Raw genomic sequence first — 9197 nt, 5'->3', positions numbered from 1 at the left:
GGGCTGGGCGTCGCCATGGGAACCGCGGGGATGCGGCCTGGACGGCTCCAACGCCCCGACGTGTGGCCGGGTCGGAACCGCGGAACCACGAGCCCCGGGAGCAGCATGTGGCGCTGCGGGGGGGCCATGGACACGGTGCCGGGACGGGCCCGGCGCGCTCCCTCCCGTTACGCGGTACCGGCCGCCCCGCAGCTCCGTGGGCCGGGCCGTGCTGTGCGCAGCCGCGGAGGCTGAGGGCGGTGCGGCCCCGCCCGGCCGAGTCCCGCGGAGCTGCCGCCTCTCCCCGCCCTGTGCCCGGCCACAACAGGGACGGACCGCGGCGGGGCACAGCGGGACCGGTAAGGACGGGGGGGTACTGCGGGAAACGAGGGGCAGTGTAGTTCCATGGGACGGTGGCGGTGAAGTTGTAGGGGAGCCTTGAATGAACGATTTCCCCTCCAGATACAAAAAGAGAAACATTTTCAGACCCGCTCGGATAAACCTCACCCGGTTTATTATCATCCCTTTGCTGCAGCGGTCCGGGCTGTCGGGCTCGGCTGCTCTGTGAGATGCGGTCGGAGCCGTGTGTGCTTCCCTGTGTGCAGTGAAACGCTCGATCTGCAGCTTTAGAAACCAGCAACAGTTTCCAGAGGATTCCCGCAGTTTAGGGCGATTGATGGCACAGAGACCTCATCCAATAAAGCACAAGTTCTAGATCGGACAGCTTTGTTTTCCGCTGTTCAAGAGACACTCAAATAGAAGTATTGAAATACTTCTTCTCAGGTTCTTGCTGCCCTTTAGATAGGAACATTCAGATACCTGTATTTCACACATACACACATAGTCCGGAGAGTGCTGTATCTATAGTGATGCTGTTGCATGTCTTCAACAGCAACAGAAAGATAGAATTGTTTTAATTAAAACTGCTCATTGGGAGCTCAGTTCTAAGAACAACAGCCCTGGGAGCTTCATTTTGCAGAAACAATAGAGCTCTATTCGCCAGAAACTTGAAATCAGTTGATAGTGGGTTGCAACTTAATAGCTCTACAAGGGGACAACTGAATGCAGTGCTATGTCCTCCCAACACAAGATAAGCGGGAAGAAGGAGAGAGGGAACCTTTGTACGGCCCAGGGGTGGAAAAGCCAAGCTGCACAGTTTAGCTCTCAGATGTGTTTTCTTCCATCATCAGCTTTCCCAGGGAAAACGAGTGATGGAACTGTTTTTGCTCATCAGCAAACAAACAAGATGTATGGCTGCCCCTCCTTCAGTTCTCAGCATAGAAAGGCAGCACGAAAGGAAACCACACATAGCACAAGGAGCTGGTACAATGCTTTATAATTCTCCTCTTGGTTTTGGCAGCAGCTCCCACCTGGGAAACTGGCTCAAGGAGTTGCTATGAAGTGTCCTGGACCTCCAGAGAGCTCAAGGCTTGTCTGCTTCCTGGAAAATGCCTTAGTCAGAGAGGCCAGGATTTGGAAAGCACCGGTTTTCCAGAACCTTACCCTGAAGGTATTCTCCCCTGTTCTCTTTGGAAGCACTTAAGGCATCTCACCGCAGGCATGCAGTGCTGGTCTTGCCATCTGACCCGCCTGAATGCAAGTCATCCTGCATGGATGAATCTTAAGGAACGAAGGGGGAGGAGGGTCTGTATTTGTTTCATCTGGCACCGTATTAATTCCCCACATAAAATGAGTTTAGAGTTGCTTTGCATTTTGTTTTGACTCAGGTAGTTTGAGGAAGTTCGATGGAGCAGACGAGAGCTGGGCAATGTGGTTAAGTGCTTTAAGCTGCTCCAACAGTTTACCCTTTCCTGTGCTCTATAGACACAGCCAACAGCAGTGTCTTCATTTCACGCCCAGAGACATCTGAAATGTTAATTAGAGTACTTAGAATAATTGGAGTTTTCCTTTGAAGATATGTTAACGAAATCAAAGTGCTAAGTGTACCTTTTTTCTCCCTTAACTTCTTCCCCTCAGGGTACAGATATCTCTCCCTTGTGCTATGAGAAAACGATTCTCTGGATCGCAGAAATAAGCTCTCAGTTCCAATTTCACTCTGAAACTTTTGCTTTATCTATCAGCATCCTCAACCGGCTGTTGGCATCAGTAAAGGTAAAGAATCTCCGGCTTTTTATCTGGTTATAATTACTGATTGCAGATGTAAAGAGGGTGTAATCAGGTTATAGGCAAAACAAGTATTATGTCTGGCAGCAGATTTGGGAAGCAGTCAGGGTCTTCTTTCGGGAATGCACACCTATTGTAACCATCAGAACGATCAACAAAGGGGATACAAAAGGTGTAAGGATAGAGGGACTAATGCAATAGACCGGAGTCATAAAGGAAGGAAAAAGGACTACTTACCTGTCTCTGAAGATTGAGGCTCACTGAGGAAACCACAAAGGAGGAATCTCCTGAAAGAGATTCTTCCACAGTGGCAGTCAGCCCTTAAATGAGGTCTAAGAGAGGTGCTGCCAGACTGCAGCCCTTCCAGTCACACAGCTGAACTGCCTTCACCTGTGCTCCCAGGGCTGACCGGGTCCTTTCCTCAGGTGCTCAATAGTGCAGGCTGTGACTCAACAGTTCCCATACAGCTATGAACTGGAGTGTTTGCTGAGGTTTTGCTGATTCACAGTCCACAGTAGTAGTCTGTGTGACTTGGAGTCTAAACGTGGTGATAAGCATAAAGAGTTCATTATCATCTGGTTGCCTCTGCTAAACAGAAGACATTTGCATTATCACATTAAGTATTGTAGTCTTGAAACCATTACTTAACAAAACTTTGAGGCCAACTTCTGACACTGAAGCAACAATAGTTACGATCCTTGCAACTCTTAATTCTGTTTGGCAAAAGCACAGTAATATCTCAGTTAAAAAGAGGAAGAACACTACGTTGTAGATACTGTGACATCGTGTAGTCTGAGACTCTGAGATACTTGCATAAAAATTAGACCAAAAAGAGGACTTGTTTCACTTGAGATTTCCTTGCTGTTTCTGGCTTCAAGTGAATCTTGCCGCACCTGAACTAATTCCAAAGCAGCTGCAACCTAAATGAAAACTTGAAACTTGTGCATGTGTAGTAGAATGACAGTTATTCCCCCCAAGATATTATCTTCTTTACTCAGTGTTGTCTTTTCCCTTCAGGCCCGATTAAAATATCTGCAGTGCATAGCAATTTCCTGCCTTGTCCTTGCAGCAAAAACCAATGAGGAAGATGAGGTTTGTATGCCTGCCATTTTAAATACACTAAATTAATCTTTTCAAGTTGTTTGCATTTCGAGGTCTTTCCTCAGCTTGGGCATAATGAGGAAATGTAGATTTGTTTACCCTACAGAGGCCCAAAGAGGTGGCAGTAACATTTTCATTCCTGTTTCTTCAGCATGAGTAAGAGCCGGTCCTTCATCTGTGAAGGCCTCAGGAAAGTAATGAACGTATTCCCCTCCTGCACTTAAACCTCTCCTCATCAGAATCCACAGCTCGCAGTAAAGCTTGATCTAGTGACAGCCATGACACACATGCACATCAAAGTGCTGTAATTCTGTTGTTATGGGTCCTGGGAGGATATGGGAGGCAAGACAGAGCAGAGATTCTTTAGAGGAAATTTCAGATAGATGAGTTTGTTTTAATTCGAAACCAGTTACTGAACTGAGTGAGGAAATGACTCAGGTCTGCACCTCAAGGTGAGCATGTAAAATCAGCGAGTACCCATGTAAGTATGAGATTACAAGGGATATTCATTCATATGCATTATCCAGTGCATGTAGCTGAAATCTGTCGTGGCACAGACTTCTCCAGACATTTACAGACATGAGCCAAACAGACCTTGAAAAGCATTTCAGATTCTGTTTCTCCTCTTCCCTTCATTCTTTTTTGAAAAGGAACAGGAAACTTAGGAGTTGCAGTCAGGCATGCCTTTCTTTTAAAGAACTGCTCCTGTAGCGAAATGCTTTTCATAAGCCTTCTTATGATGTATCATGCTGAGGTTATTCTTCTTTTCCCTTCAGCTAAAAAGGAGAAGCAAGTCAATGACCACAGGAAACAACCACAAAAGTCTCTGTAAAACTGGAAACCTTGCTTGTCACGGGAGCAAAGCTAATGAGACTGGTAGCAGGGAACATGTGCAGCGTTCAGGTGGCTCACAGCACTGCTCCTGCTGTAGGGCTGGGTTCACTGCCAGCTGCCCTGTGAGGAGTACGGCCTGCCTGTGTTTAGCATGGGAATTTTCTAAGCAAAAGGTCTCCTGAACGAGCATCCTGCTCTGTGCTTTGGGACGAGTACAAAGTTTTTAGATCACAGTACAGAGAAACGCACACAGCACCATGTAAGAAACTGGCTTCTTTATTATCTTTTAATTCCTTTCTTTATTTCTTTTTAACAGGTAATACCATCGGTGAAGACGCTTGCAGAGCAGAGCGGCTGTAAATGCTCTCCAGCTGAGATCTTGAGAATGGAAAGAACTATACTAGATAAGCTTCACTGGGATCTTTACACAGCAACACCAATGGATTTCTTAAGCATTGTAAGCACTATGTTTTGCAATTCGTTTTTATTTAAAGAAACAACTTCTTATCAAATAAGACTAGAAAACACAGATGTGCACACATCCACACATCCTTCCCAAGATGCTTTGTAGACTACCAGTTCTTAGCTGTCTGCAAGTCTTTTGAAGATGGTAATGGTGATTATACCATTAATTTACTGCTATTTAAAACCTTTCATTTTGCTCAAAAAAAATTTACTCCCATCTTTAAAGGACAACTAAAATGGATATTAAAAAGATTCTCATAATGCACAACTGTACGCCATTTTTATTTTTTTTTAAATACACACTGCAAAAATATGTCTAACTATTTCCATTCTATTAATACTGTACATAGAAAGCTATCAGTTTTGCTACATTTCATATACAGGTTTTTTTTAAACCACTTTCCTTTTCATCCCACTGATACTTCACCCTGGTTTTATGCAATTAGACCCCAATCTGGCACTTGGTTCACATTGCAATTACTAAATACTCAATAGAAATGATTAAACTTTGTCTTCAAGAAATGATCATGTGCTAGTAAGGCAAAAATCATATGATACAAACATCCTGGAACCCTTTCACAAGGTTATGTGCAAATATTAAGCCATCTTAGGCTGCTGATTGTAAAAACTACCTTTCTTCTCATTTCCTCAGTAAATTCAGAGTACAGTCATTATTACTGATTTAACTCTCTTCATATGTGCTGGTCTGAACTGAATCTCCTAGATAGCAATCTGGATAACGTAGAAACCCCAGAAATTATTAGGAAACACAGACCTTTACATTCATTATAAGCTCAAAAAACAGTTCGGTGGTTGGCAAGTACAAACACAAAAGAAAAGAAGGGCAGGGACAGGGGGGACATCCTCTAGGCCTCCTGATATGAGATGAAGTTTAGTCTGTATGTCTGGTTGATAACATATGAAAACATACAAAGTTCACTGACCTCTGCTTTTTTTTTCTTTTTTTTTTTTCTTTTTTTTTGTTCCTAATATATATATGTATATATATATATTTTCTTCTCTCCAGTTCCATGCCATGGTGATGTCCAACTGGCCCCATCTACTAAACGGGCTGCCTCAGACGAATCCTTCCCGCCACGTTGCACTCTTGACCAAACAGCTACAGCACTGTATGGCTTGCCACCAACTAGTGCAGTTTAAGGGCTCCACATTGGCTTTGGTGATCATCACCTTAGAGCTGGAGAGGCAGACTCCTGATTGGTTTCCTGTCATTACTGATCTGCTAAAAAAAGCACAGGTAGGAGTCAAAATGGCCTTTGGTCACAATATCCTGAGGCCAAGACACTGGCAAATTAATAAAGCACACGTGTATTTGCAACCCACATTGCACTTTAGCAGATTTCTGAGAAGCCTGTGTCCATGTTCTACCTTCATTAGTGCTAATTTTGACTGACTTTTTAGAGGCTTCCAAAAGAGCCTGGCCTCAGATAGATCAGCTCCCTGCCTCCCAACCAAGGAGATTCCTCCCACTGAAGACTGAGGACTTCTAAGAGCAGTTACTATAAGCATAATCAGTTTCACCTTTAATGATACATACAAGAGGCAAGCTCTGCTTTATTAAAACTTTTCTCCAGTTTCATAAAACACTTGTCTTTTACAAAAGTATACATAGAAGGCAAATGACCCAGGTTGGCAGCTTACCATCAACTCATCAGCTTGACTTTACTTGACATAACCTACCTATCTGCTGTCTCTCCTGCCTGTTGTGGCCTTCTAAAAAGAGAGGGAGTGCTTGCCTACCTTTTGTGTAGTAGTTTAGGAGCTCCTGATTAAATGTTTTGCATCAGGGCTAATGTGCGTATTGCTGTTATGCATCAGCTGAGGTATCTGGAATAGCCTCTCCCTATGATTCCCCCTAATTACCCAGTTACTAGACCAGAAATCAGGGGAGAGATGAATTTCTGATGAACTTACAAGAAGAAAATTGAATTCTCTCTTTCCTTACAGATTACTAGCACTGAATTCAAGCACTGCAAAGAGCTTGTGGATCAAGAGCTAATGCACTTGCAGCCATCCAACGCCATTTATATTTTTTGTCCCATCAGTCAAGCCACCCATGGTGATGCTGAGGCAAAGTTTCCCTGCCATTACCCTTCTGAATTTAAGAGTTCTCATCAAGTGAGGCTGCAGGTCGCTGTAAGCCAGCCAGTTTCAGCAGCTGTCACATCTGCTACAGCCCAAATTCCTGAAGGCACCATGGAGACAGATGAATACTACGATGGATTGAGATACCTGTACAGTGAGAACAGGGGAGCAGATGGTAGGAGGGTGCACAGGGGTGGCTTATGCCCTCAGCTGAAGTCTGGAGGAGGCAGCTCCCCATGTCCTCCACTACAGCCACCTGGAAGTGAGTAGTGGAGACCATCCTGCCTTAGAAAAGCAGTATTTCAGTACTGGTAGGTTCCAGCAAACAGGACAGTGAACACAACATAGCAAGAGTGCTGCTGTGTTTTTTTTTTTTGAGGACAATGACAAAATGGTGTTATTTTCCTATGGTTTGTTTTTTTTAAGTAGTTTGCTCCACTTTTAACACCATGTAAATACAGGAAGCTGGGGAGGGACTCAGTCACAATCCTACAACTCAGGGATCAGCGTGGCAGAAGGCTAAGAGCTGTGCCACAGAGCACCAAATGTCTCCACTTATTAGTCCTCAGATGGGAGGGTTTATTTGATTTAATAGTGAAAAGGCCATAAGCCAAACCATCTAGTTTTTGTTAAGGCCCTACCATGGATCTGATTCTGGGTAAGCAACCAAAGACTCATTCCAGGTTCCTACAAGCTGTGGGAAACTGCTTCTTGTCTGCAGTCAGCGCTGCCTTAGGCCCTCACTGACCAGTGTGGGCCACTCAAGGTGCTGTTTATTCTGCCTTAACTGACTGGACAATACAAAATGCCTTCAGTTATTTTCTCACCACTCTGATAATAGTTTTTATTAGCTGCTAATCTCCGAGGAAAAGCAGTTTTACAAACTGCACAGGCCAGTTTAAGCCTCTGTTGCACCTTTAAAACCAGCCTTAAGCTTGGAAATATGTGAGAATTATTTTTTGCTATTTGTTTTAAGCAGTAGGGCCACCATTTTCAGGTGATCGCTGTATTAGTTTGAAAGTACAACCCAGACAGTACTGTATGAATAGCAATACCATACCTGCAAGTCCTGCCACGGAACAGGGAAAGTCTTCAGGTAGAGCAGCACAGGCTAAATGCTGAGCAGGTGTCTTAGTTAATGATACAGGATAGACAAACAGGGGACAGGGATAAGACAGGAGCAGGGAAATCCTTATGCTGCTTTACAGCTGCATTCTTCAGTGCAGGAACAAAGTTTCTTTCCCTTGCTCCTCATCTTACCTTGTAGGAGAGGGATTCCTGAACCACAAGCATTGCAGGAGTGATGTCCTGAGCAGCTCTGTTAACAAATAAAGCTTTCCAAAGTTTTATGTTTGAATTTTGCCAGTTAGCACTAGGAAATGAATAAACTGTGTGTGCAGGGTGAAAGTCAAGTTTTCCTTCTAAACTGCAAGAAAAGCAGAGCATAAACGTTCTAGAAATAAATATCTAGTGTTGGAGATGTGGTGCAAGCGATGTATGAGCAGCTGGCACTCAAATCAGTGTTGAAAGCAAAGGAGATCCCACGAGGCGAGTTGCAGGTATTGCTGATGGAGTGCTGAGCTGCAGGGGGAGCATGGCCCTGTGCAGCTCACAGGAGGGCTCAGCTCAGCTGTGTAGCCCAGACAGAGTTTACAAGGTGTCTCATGGGCAGACCCAGAGGCACTCTTAGGATGCATCATTTATTAAACCTACCTATGGGCCATAGGGAAGGTTTTCTTTTTGTGGCAGGGCTCTTCCCTCTGGCACTGCCACCTTCCTTTTCTATCACAAGCTGTGATATGCCTGACTGTGGAAGGAGGCAACTTGTCCTTTGTAGTTATTCCCAATAAAATACAGTTTCAATCTCACGTTCTCAGTGTGCTCCGTAACCAGCCCAGCCAAAGCTGATGCCCACAAAGGTCCTGCAGGAAGTGGGGCTGTGTGCCTCATTCTGCTTTTCCTCCTATCTCTTTTTCTGCCCTATCTCATACATTAACCAGTGGAAGTGTTAGCAGAAGAATTCTGCACACAGTGATTTCCATGCTGTGCCTCCATACCACAACAGCTCCTACCTAATGTTTTGCCTCCCCAGCACTGAGCCTCTGTCTGTAGTTTCTCACCTGTAAGGTGAATGACATTACAAACCATCAACAAACGTGTTTCTCAAAACCTCTGCAATCAATAATGAACAGCATTCAAAAGGATGAGGTAACGGGACTAAACCTGAAAGATGAAGGCAGCGCTGAGCTGTGCAGCAGAGTCCCATGTTCCCTGTTGGGATGCAAGATGTCATACCTGAATGGGAACAGTAAAGCTGGAGCCTGCCTGCTCTGCAGCACACACCACTTCTCGCTGGTAGCACAGATCCTTTCTGCACTCCTCTGCCAGTGCTGAGCTACAGTAAGGGAACTTATACTCACAGTTTGGTCTCAGCAGGTTGAAAGCATTGCATGGTAACTCCCCATGCCTCTTACCTTTTTGTTGCTGACATTGTTCAGAACTGAACCTCCTGCCTTGAAGAAACTACAAACCTCAGGAACAAGCTGCAGATGCAACAGGATCGTTCTTGCTACAGAAAGAGAGCACGT

At 44.7% G+C, this 9197-nt stretch overlaps 1 protein-coding gene and 1 long non-coding RNA gene across 3 annotated transcripts; one reads left to right on the top strand and one right to left on the bottom strand.

The window, feature by feature from the left end:
* The first annotated feature begins 31 nt into the window (after nt 1-31).
* CCNI2 (cyclin I family member 2) lies at nt 32-8477 on the top strand. 2 transcript variants are annotated; one of them, XM_015875572.2, is made up of 7 exons: nt 32-338; nt 1343-1489; nt 1957-2091; nt 3121-3195; nt 4355-4495; nt 5531-5761; nt 6472-8477. In XM_015875572.2, exons 2-7 carry the CDS (start codon nt 1376-1378, stop codon nt 6877-6879), a joined length of 1104 nt encoding a protein of 367 aa, XP_015731058.1. In that variant the 5' UTR covers nt 32-338; nt 1343-1375; the 3' UTR covers nt 6880-8477. The 2 variants fall into 2 exon arrangements, with proteins under 2 accessions (XP_015731058.1, XP_015731057.1); XM_015875571.2 differs by having other exon boundaries at nt 1340-1489.
* Nucleotides 1980-2843, bottom strand: LOC116654068. The gene is made up of 2 exons (XR_004308943.1): nt 2341-2843; nt 1980-2233 (listed from the first exon to the last, which is right to left on the bottom strand). It is a non-coding gene; the product is annotated as an uncharacterized LOC116654068 (long non-coding RNA).
* Nucleotides 8478-9197: the final 720 nt, after the last annotated feature.

The sequence above is a fragment of the Coturnix japonica genome, chromosome 13 (assembly GCF_001577835.2).
Source record: "Coturnix japonica isolate 7356 chromosome 13, Coturnix japonica 2.1, whole genome shotgun sequence".
Lineage (NCBI taxonomy): Eukaryota > Metazoa > Chordata > Aves > Galliformes > Phasianidae > Coturnix > Coturnix japonica.
Note: the sequence above shows the minus strand (reverse complement) of the source record. Positions and strands in the feature narration are given on the sequence as shown.

Excerpts from the sequence above, each read along its gene's own strand:
- CCNI2 (XM_015875572.2), top strand. The coding sequence starts at position 1,376 with ATGAAGTGTCCTGGACCTCCAGAGAGCTCAAGGCTTGTCTGCTTCCTG. Across the intron at positions 2,092-3,120 it reads GGCTGTTGGCATCAGTAAAG|GCCCGATTAAAATATCTGCA; the intron begins GTAAAGAATCTC and ends TTTTCCCTTCAG. Across the intron at positions 4,496-5,530 it reads CAATGGATTTCTTAAGCATT|TTCCATGCCATGGTGATGTC; the intron begins GTAAGCACTATG and ends TCTTCTCTCCAG.